The sequence below is a fragment of the Tachyglossus aculeatus genome, chromosome 2, assembly GCF_015852505.1.
Source record: "Tachyglossus aculeatus isolate mTacAcu1 chromosome 2, mTacAcu1.pri, whole genome shotgun sequence".
NCBI lineage: Eukaryota > Metazoa > Chordata > Mammalia > Monotremata > Tachyglossidae > Tachyglossus > Tachyglossus aculeatus.
Genome location: NC_052067.1, coordinates 45568889 through 45585994, shown reverse-complemented (window position 1 = coordinate 45585994; position 17106 = coordinate 45568889). Strand labels below are relative to the sequence as shown.

At 48.0% G+C, this 17106-nt stretch overlaps 1 protein-coding gene across 1 annotated transcript in view; it reads left to right on the top strand.

The window, feature by feature from the left end:
* Positions 1 to 17106, top strand: part of ELMO1 (engulfment and cell motility 1) — a 210937-nt gene that overhangs the window by 72379 nt on the left and 121452 nt on the right. The window contains exons 6-7 of the mRNA XM_038769328.1: positions 7699 to 7749; positions 10080 to 10249. Of these exons, the coding sequence (XP_038625256.1) occupies positions 7699 to 7749; positions 10080 to 10249 (221 nt within the window). The remainder of the gene's footprint in view (positions 1 to 7698; positions 7750 to 10079; positions 10250 to 17106) is intronic.

Here is a 17106-nt window from a genome sequence, read left to right as displayed (position 1 = left end):
TAACTTCTCTGGGCCTCAGTTACCTCATCTGTAAAATGGGGATTAAGATTGTGAGCCCCACGTGGGACAACCTGATCACCCTGTATCTTCCCCAGCGCTTAGAACAGTGCTTTGCACATAGTAAGCGCTTAACAAATGCCAATTATTATTATTATTATTATTAAGCTCGTTGTGGGCAGGGAATGTGTCTGTTTATTTTTCTATTGCCTTCTCCCAAGCAGTTAGTACAGTGCTCTGCACACAGGAAGCGCTCAATAAATACCATTGACTGACTAGCTGAAGACCCATTAAGCACTTAGTACAGTGCTTTGCACACAGTAAGGGCTCAATGAATACGGTTGAATGAATAAATGGAAGCAAGCAGATGCTGGGGGATTTTCCCAGGCATGCAGGGCTGGCACACGAGATCTAGGGGCCAAGACTCTGTGCTTGGAGAGACAATGGGTTCCCAAATGGCCTTTCTCCCCTCCCCATGTCAGCACATTTTGGTGCATGGAGAGCTCTCCAGCTCCCCCCAGTCCAGTTGGGAAGTCGCCTTACCCATAGAGCGAACCCCAGTGGGTTTTGGGATGCAGTTGGCTTAGCAAGAGAGCGCAAAGACCACGAGACAAACTCCGGGTTTTAAGCCGGAGAGAAGCGGCATTGCCTAGTGGATAGAGCACTGTCTTGAGAGTCAGAAGGACCTGGGTCCTAATCCTGGCTCTGCCCCTTGTCTGCTGTGTGGCCTTGGGCAAGTCACTTCACTTCTCTGAGCCTCAGTTCCCTCATCTGTCAAATGCAGATTCAGACTGTGAGCCCCACATGGGACAGGGACCGTGTCCAACTCGATTTGCTTGTTTGTATCCACCCCAGCACTTAGTACAGTGCCTGATGCATACTAAGTGCTTAACAAATACCTCGATTATTATTAGTATTATTTATTATTAAACCCTTAAGGAGAATAGTTGCACTTAACACAGAGGATACAACCTAGAGAAATGTACAACAGCGACAGCACTCCGATATGATTACTTACAACCTGCAGTGATTACAGAAGATATAGGTGACAAGTAGGCAGATCAGTCACTGAGAGGAGATTGCTAGCCATCTCGGGTCCCATGACGAGCCTCGGTGCATCTCAGATCTGGAGCCCTTGATGATGGGGGTCTCAGTGTCTCCAGTGACATTTGTGCCCCAGGCCCAGGAGGCAGGGACAGGCAGACTGCTCAAGGGTAGAGAGGGAGTAAGCCCCCTTTTCCTCTCCTCCCTCTCCCCTCCATGTCATCCCGATTTGCTCCCTTTGCTCTACCCCCCCAGCACTTGTGTATATATGTACAGATCTATAATTCTATTTATATTGATGTCTGTTTACTTGTTTTGATGTGTATATATCTATAATTAATTAATTAATTCATTCAATCGTATTGAGTGCTTACTGTGTGCAGAGCACTATACTAAGCGCTTGGGAAGTCCAAGTTGGCAACATATAGAGATGGTCCCTACTCAACAACGGGCTCACGGTCTAGAAGAGGGAGACAGACAACAAAACAAAACATGTGGACAGATGTCAAGTCGTCAGAACAAATAAAATTAAAGCTGGATGCACATCATTAACAAAATAAATAGAATAGTAAATATGTACATGTAAAATAAATAGAGTAATAAATCTGTACAAACATATATACAGGTGCTGTGGGGAGGGGAGGGAGGTAGGGTGGGGGGATGGGAAGGGGGAGAGGAAAGAGGAGGCTCAGTCTGGGAGGAGGGGGCTCAGTCTATCTGTTTACTTGTTTTGATATCTGTCTCCCTGCCTTCTAGATTGTAAGCCTGGTGTGGTAGGGATTGTCTCTCTTTATTTCTGAATTGTACTTTCCAAGTGCCTAGTACAGTGTTCTGCGCACAGTAAGCACTCAATAAATGTGAGATTGAATGAATGAATGAATGAATCACACTGAGGACCTCATGCTTTGGGGGTTATATACACTTCTCTCAGTGGAAAGAGCCACAGACCTGGTAGTCAAAGAACCTGGGGTCTAATCCCGACTCCGCTACTTGCCTGCTGGGAGACCTTGGTCACTTCGTTTCTCAGGGCCTTAGTTTTTCCATCTGTAAAATGGGGATTCATTCTGTCTATCAATCAGTCCATCATTTCAACCAATTTACTGAGTGCTGACTGTGTGCAGAGCACTGTACTAAATGCTTGGAAGGGAACAATATAACAGAATTGGTAGACACGTTCCCTGCCCACTACGAGCTTACAGTGTAGAGGGGGAGACAGGCATTAATATAAATCACAGATCAGTACTTGAGTGCTGTGGGGCTGAGAGGCAGAAGTGATTAAAGGGTGCAAGGGTGATGCAGGAATGAGTGGGGGAAGAGGAAAAGAGGGTTTAGTCAGGAAAGGCCTCTTGGAGGAGATGTGCCTTCAATAAGGCTTTGAAGGTGAGGGAGTGATCGTCTGACAAATATGACGAGGGGAGGTTTTCCAGGCCAGAGGCAGGACGAGGGAGAGCGGTCAGCAGCGAGATAGATGAGATAGGATTCAAATCCTGTTCTCCCTCCTAATTTGACCGTGAGCCCCATGTAAGACAGGGACTATGCTCATCCTTATGACCCTCTGTCTACCTCAGCATTATAGAACAGTACTAGACAAAGAGTAAGCACTTAACAAATACCATAAGTAGCCATTCCATCTTGGCCGCACCGGTATCCGCAGCCTGCTATGAATTGTGGATAAAGCATGTATCTTAGCTTTAACGTTTACGGGACGCTCGCTGATGGTAATTCTGAATACTTCCCCTCCAATCCCTTGTGCCTGCTCTGCTTGGCTGCTGTCAGAAAGACCCAGCCGGAGAGAGGCCCAGACCCAGGCCTCAATTTGGCTAAGGAACCATGAGGGATAGAGGGCGGAAAGCAGAAAAGCAAAAGGCAGGGGAGATGGTGAAGGCTAGAGCGCTGAAGATGCCTTGGCTCTTCGTATAGAAAACGGCTGCTAGAGGAGGGTCCGGGACCTCTCACCGACCCTCCGGTTGAGCAGTTGGAACCCGACCCCTGGACCACTGACCCATATCTTCCATCTGGAGGCATCGGTTTCAACTTAACCTAGCAACAAGCCCTCTTGCATTCCGACTCCCAAGCCGGAATAGGACTGGGAAAAGGAATTACGACAAGACGGGAAGGGTAGAAGGAGGTGTGAGGTTGCACTGCTGTCCCCACATGAACGTCCCCACAGCTGTGAGATGGGATTCGGTCTAAAGACTCTGTTGCATTGTACTCTCCCAGGAGCGTAATACAGTGCTCTGCACACAATAAGCACCCAATAGATACTGTTGATGAAGATGATGATGATGTTGATGAAGAAGGATGGATGGGTGGAGTGCTTCTACAGACCAGCCCAGGCAATTTGCTCCTCTAATGCCAACCTATTCACTGTATCTCCATCTCCTCTATCTCACCACTGACCTCTCACCTGGAATGCCCTCCCTTCTCAGGTCTGACAAACAATGACTCTCTCCCACTTCAAAACAAGAGGCCTTCCCTGACTATGCTCTGTTTTCCTTTTCTTCCACTCCCCTCTACATCGCCCTGACTCACTCCCTTGATTCATCCCCTCTCCCAGTCCCACAGCACTTAGGTATAGATCTGTCATTTACTGATCTATATTCATGTCTCTCTCCCTCTCTAGACTGTAAGCTCGTTGTAGGCAGGTTATATGTCTTTTATATTGTTCTAGTGTACTCTCTCAAGCATTTAGTACAGTGATCTGTACCCAGTAAGTGCTCAATAAATATTGACTGACATCCACCCTCCACTGGTATTCATTGAGCACCTACAGAGCCCAAAGCCCTGTGTTGTGGGTGTCAGAAGGGGGCGAGAGTCACTGTCTGTCAGATTTGAGGAGGGAGGGCGTTCCAGGCCAGAGGCAGGACATGGGCCGGCCGGCGGTGGCGAGACAGGTGAGATCGAGGCCCGGTGAGAAGGTGAGCATTAGAGGAGCAAAGTGTGTGGGCTGAGATGTAGAAGGCGAGAGGGGAGGTGATGTAGCAGGGCGCGAGGTGATGGAGAGCTTTAAAGCCAATGGTGAGGAGTTTTTGTTTGATGTGGAGGTGGATGGGCAATTACTGGAGTTTTTGAGGAGTGGGGTGACATGTCTTGAGTGTTTTTGTAGAAAAATGATCCAGGCAGCAGAGTGAAGTGTGGACTGGAGTGGGGAGAGACAGGAGGCTGGGAGGTCAGCAAGGAGGCTGGGAGGTCAGCAAGAAGGCTGATGCAATAATCCAGGCAGGATAGGATGAGTGATTGTATTAATGTGGAAGCAGTGTGGATGGAGAGGAAAGGGCAGATTTTCACAATGTTGAGCCTATGCCCATTCTAATCAATCAATCAGTCAATCATATTTAAGTACTTACTGTGTGCAGAGCACTGTACGAAGCACTTGGGCGAGTACAATGCAACAATAAAACAGACACGTTCATGTGATGATTATTTTTTATCTTCCCCAACACAAAGAATAGTGCCTGGCATGTACTAAGTGTTTAATAATACCATCATTATTATGATTATGGTGGTTACCCTCAAAAACAAAGATAAGGACAGCCTCAGGCTACTTGCAAATAGTGTGCGTCAGTGGATGTAAGGAAAAGTCATCATGGTCTAGAGCCAGGACCTGGGAGTCAGAGGACCTGGGTTCTGATCCCAGCTCTGCTGCTTGTCTGTTATGTGACCTTGGGCAAGTTAATTATCTTTCTGTGCCTCAGTTACCTCATCTACAAAACGAGCATTAAAACTGTGAGCTCATATAGGGACATGGACTGTGTCCAACCCGAGCATCTTGTATATACCTCAGCACTTAGTACAGTTCTTGGTACAGAGTAAGCAAATGCCATCAAAGTAATAATAAAAAATAGGTCAGGATGAAACAACAGATCAAGTAACTGAATATTCCATTGTCAATCCTAATAGAATATTTATATATGCCTGTGTGCTGGGGCAGGGAATGAAATCATATACCTAAGTGCTAAGGCTGGCTATGAGGCTGATGTGAAGCAGTGTGGCTTAGTGGAAAGAACACAAGCTTGGGAGTCAGAGGTCACATGTTCTAGTCCTGTCTCTGCCACTTGTCAGCCATGTGACTTCAGGTAAGTCACTTAACTTCTCTGCCTCAGTTACCTCATCTGTAAAATGAGGATTAAGACTGTGAGCCCCACATGGGACAACCTGATTACCTTGTATCTACCCCAGTGTTTAGAACAGTGCTCGGCACATAGGTAAGCACTTAACAAATACCATTATTATTATCATTATTATGAATTTTTTCACTCGACAGTAAGCTCTCTGAGGACAGGCATTGTGCCTACCAACTCTGTTAGACTGAACTTTCCCCAGTGCTTAGTACAGTACTCCGCACAAAGTGAGTGCTTAATAAACATCATTGATTGATTCGGGAAAAGCTTCCTGGGCCGGGGGGGCTCTTAGGAGAGCTTTCACAACGGGAAGAGCCATGCTGTGGCAGATTTGGGGACAGGGAGCCCAAATCGTTTCCGGGTTCTCGCTCCACCTATCTGGGCTAGGGAGTCAGTGGTATTTATTGAGTGCTTATCATGTGCAGAGCACTGTACTAAGCACTTGGGAGAGTGTACTGCAAGTCAGTCAGTCAATTGTATTTATTGAGCACTTACCATATGCGGAGCACTGTACTACGTGCCTGGGAGAGTACATTACAAGTCCAGTCAGTTGTATTTATTGAACGCTTAGTGTGCAGAGCACTGTACTACGTGCATGGGAGAGTACACCACAAGTCAATCGGCCAGTTAATCGTATTTACTGAGTGCTCACCATGTGCAGAGTATTGTACTACAGACTTGGGAGAGTACACTATAATCAGTGAGTCAATCGTATTTATCGAGCACTTACCGTGTGCAGAGCACTGTTCTCAGCACTTGGGAGAGCACAGCACAATGACAGGGTCACCGCCAGGACAGGCGGGCACCAATGGGGCTGAGGGACCCGCCCCTAGGAGTCTAGCCCAGCCCACCGGCCATCCCTTGGGGGCTGGAGAGTGGGTGACAGCAAGATTCTGCCTGAGCTGCCACATGCGTTTAATGATGGGCTTCAGAGAGCTGCAGGGCCCTCAGCTCTGCCAGCCAAATTGGAGCCAGCCAGCACAGCCTTTCCCGGGCCCATTATCCCATCATTTCAGAGAAATCCCGAGCAGGATCCAGCCTCCACCCCCCGGCCCAGGCCACCCTCGAAACCCACACTGCCTTTCTTCTCTCTCAAATGTCCGGCCCTCGTTTTGTTTGTCTGTTTTTGGTTTTTGCTTTTTTTTTTTAATGGCATTTGGTAAGCGCTTCCTGTGTGCCAGGAACTGTACTAAGCACCGGGGTAGATCCAAGGTGATAGCAATAATAATAATGATCAGGGTATTTGTTAGGCACTTACTATGTGCCAAGCGCTGGGGGAGATACAAGATAATCAGGTTGTCCCACATGGGGCTCACAGTTTTAATCCCCATTTAACAGATAATGTAACTGAGTCCCAGAGAAGTTAAGTGACTTGCCCAAAGTCACACAGCTGGTAAGTGGTGGAGCCAGGATTAGGACCCATGACCTCTCTGACTCCCAAGCCTGGGCTCTTTCCACTAAACCATGCTGCTTCGCTAGCAGCTGATCAGGTTGGACACAGTCCCTGTCCCACAAGGGGTTCCCTGTCTTCATCCCCATTTTACAGGTGAGGTAACCGAGGCACGGAGAAGTTAACTGACTTGTCCGAGGTCACTCAGCAGAGAAATAGCAGACATTTGGGTGTGTGTGAGTGTGTATGTGTATTTATTAAGGATAATAATAATAATAATTGAGGTATTTGTTAAGCGCTTACTATGTACCTGGCACTGTACTAAGTGCTGGGGTAGATATAAGCTAATCAGGTTAGGCACAGTGTCTGTCTCACATGGGAATCACAGTGTTAATCCCCATTTTATAGATGAGGTAACTGAGGCACAGAGAAATTAAGTGATTTGTCCAAGGTTACATAACAGAGAAGTAGCAGACACTCGGTTCTAGGGTGTTTATTAATATTATTATTATTTCTACTACTACTAATAATGATGCTAATATTGTTAAGTGCTTACTATATGCCAGGCACTGTACTAAGCACTGGGGTGGATACAGGCAAATCTGGTTGAACATAGTCCCTGTGCTGCATGGGACTCACAGTCTTAATCCCCATTTTATAAATGAGGGAACTGAGGCACAGAGAAATGAAATGACTTACCCAGGGCCACACAGCAGACAAGCACCAGAGGTAGGATTAGAACCCATGACCTTCTGACTCCCAGGTGCTATCCACTGTGCCTCTCAGGTGCCCCTCATCCCCTCCCAGGAGGAGTAGTGTACTAAGCGCTTGGAAGAGTACAATAAAACAGAACTAGCAGACACATTCCCTGCCCATAATGAGCTTACAGTCTTGGGGACTTATGCATGGGTAGCCTGGGAACATGTCTGCTAATTCTGCTATATTGTACTCTCCCAAGCACTTAGTACAGTGCTCTGCACATAGTAAGCGCTCAATAAGTATGACTAATCGATAGGTGAGGTACGATGGGGGTAAAAAAAAAGGGGGTGTTGGGAAGACCTGTATTTGAAGCCTGGATGAAGGGGAGTATGTTGCTTTTGCATTCCGAGCTCCAGTGGGGGTTCAAAGCCTCTTCTTCTCTTTCAGAACCGGAATGAAATAAAAAACGGAGCAATTCTGCGGCTGACCATTTCCCCAGTAAGTCTTGCAGGCCTCCTCTTCTGCTTCTTCCTCCTCTTCTTCCTCCTCCTCCCCCTCCCCTTTCTCCTCCTTCTCTTCCTCCTCTTCCTTCCCTTTTTCTTCCTCCTCCCCTTCCTCCTTGCCCTCCTTCTCCTTCTCCCTTCCTCCTCTTCCTCCTGTTCCTTCTCCTCCTCCTCCCCCTCCCCTTTATCCTCCTCCTCCTCTTCCTCCTCCTCCCCTTTTTCTTCCTCCTCCCCTTCCTTCTTCTCCTCCTCCTCCCCCCTTCCTCTTCCTTTCTTCCTCCTTCTCCTCCCTTTTCTCCTCCTACTCCTCCTTCTCTTCCTCCCTCTCCTCCTCTTTCCCCTTCCTCCTCTTCCCCTTCCTCCTCCCCCTTCCTCCTCCCCTTCCCCTTCCTCCTCCTTTTCTTCCTCCTCTTCCTCCTCTGGCTCATGCTTCACACCAACCACTTCCAGCTGCTCTTTGGGTCCCTCCTGTGGGGACTAGAGACCTCGGAAAATTTAGATGACACACAAGATTTTTTTTCCAAAATAATGATGATGATGATGACGATGATAATGAAAATAATAACAGGATATAATGGATAGAGCATGGGCCTGGGAGTCAGCAGGTCATGAGTCCTAATACCATCTCCATCCCTTGTCTGCTGTGTGACCCGGGACAAGTCACTTCACTTCTTTGGGCCTCAGTTCCCTCATCTGTAAAATGGGGATTAAGACTGCGAGCCTTACATTGGACAGGGACTGTGTCCAACTCGATTTGCTTGTATCCATCCCAGCACTTAGTTCAGTGCCTGGCACACAGTAGGCGCTTAACACATGCCATCATTATAATAATAATAATAATAATAATGAAAAAGTATGTGTTAAGCACTTACCATGAGCCAAGTACTGAATTGAATAAAGTAACCAGGTAGCAAACAGTTCCTGTCCCACATAACCTCTTCTGTCCAGGAGAAGAGATATCAAAACCCCATTTTATAAATGAGGAAACTGAGACCCAGAGCAGTTAAATGACTTGCCCAAGGTCACACGGTCTGCAAGGAGTTCCAGCATGTCTTGCTCCTTCATTCTGGGTATGGGTGGGAAAGAGGGACTCGACTTAGCTATTCAGGTTCCTGGGGTCTACAGTGATCTGCACATAGTAAGTGCTCAATAAATACATTGATTGATTGAACATGGCAGGGAAGGAGAAAACAGAAAGACCAGAAGGGATCTCTCTTCAGCCTCACAGGCTAAGTAGGAGGGAGAACAGACATTTAATCCCCATTTTACAGAAGAGGAAACAGCTGCAGAGAACTTTAGCAACTTGCCCAAGTCACAGGGCAGGTAAGTGGCAGAGCTGAAATTAGAATCCAGGTCCTCTTACTCCCAGGTCCATGCTCTTTCCGCTAAGCCACACTGCTTGGTGGTAGTGTTTTGCTTCCACTGTCATCTTCTAAGCGCTTAGTGCAATGCTACACCCTCACTAGGTGCTTAGTAAATACCATGGACTGATGGACCATGGCCACTGCCTTCCAGGCAGGATGGCTCACGAACTTATCTTCTTGTTCTAGCCTTCCCAGCCTGTGTGAGGGCTTGCCTTTGTGAACTTTTTTTAAGTGCTGGTGTAGACAGCATGGCTTAGTGGCAAGAGCACGGGCTTGGGAGTCAGAGGTTGTGGGTTCTAATCCCGGCTCCGCCACTTGTCAGCTGGGTGACTTTGGTCAAGACACTTTACTTCTCTGGGCTTCAGTGACCTCATCTGTAAAATGGGGATTAAGTCTGTGAGCCCCAGACAGGGACAACCTAATTACCTTGAGTCTACCCCAGCACTTAAAACAGTGCTTGGCACATAGTAAGCACCTAATAAATACCATTATTATTAGTATTATTATTTGTGATACCAGTAAGGTTGGACAGTGTCCTGTCCCATATGGGGCTCACAGTCTTAGTCTCCATTTTATAGATGAGGTGACTGAGGCACAGAGAAAGTTGAGTGACTTGCCCAAGATCACCCGGCAGACAAGTTGCAGATTAGAACCCAGGTCTTTTTTTTCATGGTATTCGTTAAGCACCTACCATGTGCCACACACTCTACTAAGCATTAAGGTAGAAACAAGCTAATCAGGTTGAGCACAGCCCCTGTCCCCCGTGGGGCTCACAGTCATTAATCCCCATTTTCAGAGGAGGTAACTGAGGTCCAGAGAAGTGAAGCGACTTGCCCAAAGTCACACAGCAGACAGTGGCAGAGCAGGAATTAGAACCCAGGTCCTTTGGACTCCCAGGCCATTGCTTTTGCCACTAGGCCAGGTTGCTTCCTCATCTTGGTTTGCTTGTGTCCCCAACAAGGCCCAGAATGCCCAGCAGCTCCACGAGAAGATCCAGTCGTCCAGCATGGACATCAAGATTGATGCTCTGAAGGACTTAGCCAGCTGCTCCAGGGATATTACCTTTGCTCAGGAGTTCATCAACCTCAATGGGATCTTCCTCCTCACCCAGATGGTGGAAAGCGGCACTGAGTAAGAGACCACCTCTCTCTTCTCCAGGCCCCTATTTGGCATTTGCAGCCTTTACCGTTTTTCTTTTTTGTTTTTTAACAATATTCATTAAGCACTTACTGTGTGCCAGGAATTCTACTAAGCTCTGGGGTGGAGACAAGCAAATTGGGTTGGTCCCAGTCCCCGTCCCATGTGGGGATCCCAGTCTCAATCCCCATTTTATAGATGAGGTAACTGAGGTACAGAGACATGACATGACTTGCCCAAGGTCCCACAGCAGACGTGGTGGAGCCGGGATTAGAACCCAAGTCCTTCTTACTCCCAGGCCTGTGCACTATCCACTAGGCCGTGCTGCTACTCATCTTGCCATTCTAGTTAAGAGAAGCCCACCATGAGCTTACAGCCTAGAGGAGGAGACAGACATCCATATAAATAATTTCCTTCCTGCTCTCCCTGTTTACTTCCCAAGAAAATCCCCATAGGCTAAGGAAGGCCCCCAAGGCCTCTCAGATCCCCCCATGTTGGTCTCCCACCTCTGTTCCCCCCAGCCGCCCCCCCACCCCCACCCCCACCCCCGGCTCCTGCTTCTGTAGGGGAAGGATTACAGCTGGATCCTTTGGGGAGGACCACCCACCCCAAATTCCCTTCCCATACCGACTGAATGATCCTGGGATCTCTTCTCCCCAAATCCAAACCAACACCATAGCAGTAATAAATGCACTTTTTCTAAAGGCCCCTGACAAGCAGAGGGAGGTAATTTGTGTTTATTCTTCATCTTTGAAGTGGCATGGCATAGTGAATAGAACACGGGCCTGGTAGTCAGAAGTTGTGGTTCTAATCCCGGCTCTGCCACTTATCTGCTGTGTGACCTCGGGCAAGTCACGTCACTTCTCTGTGTCTCAGTTACCTCTTCTGCAATGGGGATTGAGACTGTGAGCCCCATGTGGAACTGGGACTGCATCCAATCTGATTTGTTTGTATCCTCCCCAGCGTTTAGCACAGTTCCTGGCACTCAGTATGCACTTAACAAATATCTCCCTCTTTCCCCTGTTTTAGCTCCCTCTGCCTCACATCTTTTTCATGAACCCTGACCTCCAGGAAGGAGTATGAAGTGCCTAGCCCTGTACTTTGGCTGTCTGGATTTGCCAAGCAGGCTTGGCACTTATATATTGGAGTCCCCTGAGCTTGCCAGAACGTCTCACCTCCAAGTCAGAGAAAGCATCCCTAATACCATCAAGTGGTATTTATTGAGTGCTTACTGTGTGCAGTACTGTAGACTCTAAGCTCATTGTGGGCAGGGAATGTGTCCAGTTATTGTTCTGTTGTATTCTCTCAAGCGCTTAGTACAGTGCCCCGCACGCAGTAAGCACTCAATCAGTACGATTGAGTGAATAGATGAATGCAGAGCACTGGACTTTGTATGGGGCTTTGTAAGCTTGTCGTGGGGAGGGAACATGCCTACCAACTCTGTTGTATTGTCCTCCCAAGCACAGTGCTCTGCACAAAGTAAGCACTCAATAAATACCACCGATTGATGGATTAAATTGTCCGCAAGAAGGGATGTCAGCTGTTACTTCGGGTAAATAAAGAACTTGAACTGGGGCTGAATTACTAGCACCTTCTCCACCGTGCCGCACTCCCCGAATCATACTAACTGTCCCGATTTGGCAGGTGCCTGGCGGCTTTTTTACCAGCAGTATTCAATTGTATTTCAATCGTATTTATTGAGCACTTACTGTGTGCAGACCACCATACTAAGCCCTTGGGACAGTACCCTATAACAATAAACAGACACATTCCCCGCCCACAACGAGCTTACAGTCTAGAGTGGGGGGAGAGGGCCATCAATATAAATAAATGACAGATATGGACTAAAGTGCTGTGTGGCTGGGAGGAGGGATGAATAAAGGGAGTAAATCAGGGCGACGCAGAAGGGAGTGGGAGATGAGGAAAAGTGGGGCTGAGGGAAAGCCTCTTGAAGGAGATGGGCCTTCAGTAAGGTTTTGAAGCTGGGGAGAGTCATTGTCTGTCGGATTTGAGGAGGGAGGGCGTTCCAGGACAGAGGCAGGATGTGGGTCAGGGGTGGGCAGCAAGATAGGTGAGATCAAGGACCACCTCCCTCCTGCCACTTCTCCAGGTAACAGCCAGAGCCCTAGGAGTGGCCACTGCTTCTGTTGAGGTCCCTTCCCCCCGCCCACCTCACCCTTTACTGGATGGATAGGGGTGCTCTTTGGCATTAGGGAGAGGTCATTTCAAGGCAAATAAATAGCAATAATAGCTGTGGTATTTGTTAACATTTACTACGTGCCAAGCACTGTACTAAGCACTGAGGCCTAGTGGATCGAGCCCGGGCCTGGGAGTCCAAAGGACCTGGGTTCTAATCCTGGCTCTGCGACTCATCTGCTGTGTGACCTAGGGCAAGTCATTTCACTTCTCTGTGCCACAGAATGAGGTAAAATGAGGGTTAAGATCGTGAGCCCTTATGTCTACCCCAGTGCTGAGTACAGTGCCCAACATGTAATAAGCGTTTAACATGTATCACAATTACATTGCCAGGCACATAAGGAGTTGCTTAACAAATACTATTATTATTATTTTTTAGATACAGAACAATCAGGTCAGGCAAACAAGTATGAGGCCTCATTTTTACAGATGAGGAAAGTAAGACCCACAGAAGTTGCCCAAAGCCACACAGCAGCTATGTGACAGTGAGGATTAGAACCCAGGGCTCCAGACTTCCAGGCCCGCACTCTTTCCACTAGGCTGCACTGCTTCTCATTCCCTCCTATGACTAATTCCTCAATTTTAACCCACTCTGAAGACCAAAAGAGGGAATGCTACCCTTCCCCAATCTATGCTTTTAACACAAGTAGCAGAGACAGGAGCTTGGGATGAGGAAGATAACAGGAATAAAGAAACCTTGTTGCAGAAAGGTTCCCTCCCTGTTTCCTCTCTGTCCCTTCGGAGGGGATAAAAGGAAGTGAAAGCTGCACATGTGAGCTGTTCAAAGGAATATTTTTCCAGCGGCTTCATGTTTCACCCGCTGCTCTAGAAGACCAGAAAAAACCTGGTCTCTCTGGGCCTTCGGGCTGGTGTAGTGACATGAAATTGATTGTGTCGTGGTCTCCAATGAATGGGAATCAGAATCCCAAGCTGTCTGAGCTTGGAGTTATCCATCTGAGTCTTTTCCGTTGCAGTGCACGGATATCCGGGGTGTGCTCGGGGGTGGTCACCTGACCCAGGGATGGCCACTACTACATAATGATAATTATGGTATTTGTTAAGCACTTACTATGTACCAAGCACTGTTCTAAGGACTGGGGTAGATTCAAGGTAATCAGGTTGGTCACAGTCCCTGTCCCAGATGGGGTTCACGAACTTAATCCCCATTTTACAGATAAGGTAACTGAGGCACAGAGAAGCCAAGTGACTTGTCTGGGGTCACACAGCAGACAAGTGGTAGAGCCTGTATTAGAACCCATGTCCTCTGACTCTGAAGCCTGTACTTTTGACACTAGGCTGGGCTGCTTCTCCAAGTCCCTAAAGGTGCCATAGTTAGGGGTGAGGGGCATTAAGGCATTGAATAAAGTACTGTCTCAGTACTAATCTCTAAGTACTAAGTTCTGGACTAAATCGATACAAGCTTAGGAGATCAGATACCATCCCTGTCCTACACAATCATGCCCATTTTATTATCATTGTTATTATTATTACTCCTAATAATAATAACAATGGTAATTATAGTATTTGTTAAGCACTTGCTATGTGCCAGGCACTGTACTAAGCGCTGGGGTAGATACAAGCAAATCTGGTTGGACACAGTCCCCGTACCACGTGGTGCTCACAGTCTCAATCCATTTTACAGATGAGATAACTGAGGCCCAGAGAAGTGAAGTGACTTGCCCAAGGTCACACAACAGACAAGTGGTGGAGTTGGGATTAGAACCCTTGACCTTCGGACTCCCAGGCTCAGGCTCTATCCACTATGCCATGCTGCTTGTCATTTTACAGATCCATCACCTTTTCAGGTCAGAACAGTTTTACAGATGAGGAAACTGAGGCCCAGAGAGGGTAGGTGACTTGCCCAAGATCACAGAGCAGGGCTGCGGTGGAGCTGGGACTCAAACAAACCCCCCCTGACCTTTTCCACTAGGCCGTGCTGCCACTGAGGGAAACTGAGGGCAAGCCTTAATGCTGGTCTTCCATCAGTATTCCTGGTGGGAGCTGGATCAGTCCAGGGTGGTGCTGATTTTCAGGGGGTTGAACCCCCTTGTTGCTAGGCAGAAAATCACAGGAAAGGGAGAGGTTTTCTTGATTGGAGAGAAGGGAGCAGTTCAGCTGGCTCTCTCGCTCCGCCTGGGAATTCCATCTTCCACAAAAAAAGTGGATCAGTCTGGATTTCTTTCCCATCTCAAATATCTAGAAAGATAAAAGGGAGTTCATCCTGTCTGGCCCAAGTCTGTCTGCCTGGGCTTCTTAATGGAAAAACCATCGGATTTGGACATTCACAAAGTTCACAAAGATTAAGACTTGCAATTCAGAAGAATTTGCCAACTCTTTTTCCAATCAGTCAATCAATCAATCAATCAGTGGTATTTATTGAGCGCTTACTATATGTGGAGTGCTGTTCTAAGTGCTTGGGAGAGAAGCAGCATGGCATAGAGGATAAAGCACGGGCCAGGGAGTCAGGAGGTCATGGGTTCTAATCCCAACTCCGGCACTTGTCTGCCGTGTGACCTTGGGCAAGACACTTCACTTCTCTGGGCCTCAGTTACCTTGTCTGTAAAATGGAGATTCAGACTCTGAACCCCATGTGGCACAGGGACTGTGTTCAACCCAATTTGCTGGGGTCCACCTCAGTGTTTAGTGCAGTGCCCGGCACACAATAAGCACTTCACAAATACCACTATTATTTTATTATTATTATTGCAATGCAACGGAATTAGCAGACACATTCCCTGCCCATAATGAGTTTACAATCTAGAGGAGAGTTTACAGTCTACTGCCATCAAGAGTAAACTCCCTGTGGGCAGAAATTCTGGTTTATTGTTTTTATCATTATGGTATTTCTTAAGTGCTTAAGAAGTGCTTAAGTGCTTACTATGTGCCAGGTACTGTATTAAGCGCTGGAGTAGAAACCAGCCAATCAGGTTGGACACAATCCATGCCCCACATGGGGCTCACAATCTTAACCCCCATTTCACAGATGAGGGAATGAGGGAAGTGAAGCCCAGAAAAGTGAAGTGACTTGCGTAAGGTCACAAAGCAGACAAGTGGTGGAGCTTGGATAAGAACCCAGCTCCTTCTATCTCCCAGGCCCATGCTTTATCCATTAAGCCATGCTGCTTCCACGGTGCCCATTGTACTGTACTCTCCCAATGCTTAGTACAGGGCTCTGCACACAATAAGTGCTCAGTAAGTACCACTGATTGATTTATTGGGCCTGGGCCACATCCCTGCTCGCATGCGTCTGTCTGAGGTCGGATCCTTCACAGTAACGTGGGCAGGCTCCGTGCCCCGGAAAGAACAACCCATCTCTGTGCACCAGAGCCCTGTTGCCACATTCGAGATTGGCTAGTGACTGACAGAGTTGCCCTGTGTGTCTGAATCCTGTCACTGAGGTCAAGGCTGACTAGTGCCTGACAGTTCTCTATGTGTCTGAGACCTGCGGCCATAGCCAAGGTGGCTAGTGACTGTGGGATTGGCCCATGTATGTATGTCTGAGCCCTCTGCCACTGTCAGGATTGGCTAATGACTGACAGAGTTCTCTGTGTTTTCGAGTCCTGTGGCTATAGCCAAAGTTGGCTAGTGACTGTGGTGACTCATCCCTGAGTGTGTCAGCCCTAAGATTGCAGTCAAGATTGGCTAGTGAGTGACAGAGTTCTTCGCGTGTCCCGTGGCCATGGTTCAGGTTGTCTAATGACCATGGGATAGTTCTCTGTGTGTCTGAACCCTGCCTCTGTGGTCAAGGTTGGCTAGTGAACAGGACAGTTCTCTGTGTCTCTGAATCCTGAGGCAGTGGTCCAGGCTGTTTGGGAAGTGCCATAGAGGAGCATCGCTAACCCAATTTTCTCCTGGCCATTGGGCTCGTGCTTTTCAAGTTTGGTTTTCTCCACTTATGGCCATTGCTTCAGCAGCGAGGGGTGGGCGGGTCTTCTGAGGAGACACGTTGGGACCAGGCCCCTTGGTTGACATGAAAGATTGGAATCAGCATGGACACCCTGGTGGGATTGGAGCAAAGCTAATACACATCCCAAGGGTCACAGTTGACATCAAACTAGAATTATTATTATAATTATTATGGTACTTGTTAAGCGCTTACTATGTGTCAAGCACTGTTCTAAACACAGGGGTAGATACAAGTTAATCAGGTTGAACACAGTCCCTGTCCCACATGGGGCTCACCGCTCAATCCCTATTTTACAGATGAGGTAACTGAGGCCCAGAGAAGTGAAGTGACTTGCCCAGAGTCACCCAGCAGACACGTAGTGGAGCCGGGATTAGAACCCAGGTCCTTCCAACTCCCAGACCCGTGCTCTACCCACTATGCAGCACTGCTTCTATGAAGCCTCATGTGTCTCTGAATCTCAGCTGTCCAGGGTTCCAGCTGCCCAGGCCTTCCCGTGGTCGCCCACTCTGGTCACCAAAGACTCCCCCACTCACTTGTCTCCCCCCACATGTGTCTCCAAACACAAATTCCTGACACTCCAGGGATTCTGGGAAGGGACATATGCCCTCATGGCCACCAGATGACTATGCTGCCCCTTCTCTGGGCACCCGTGGGCCTGGTGAGGCACTCGCTTGGACTCGATCACCTTCGCAATACATCCATCACTGGTTGGGTGTCCCTCACTCCCCCCCCCACTCCCCCCACACTT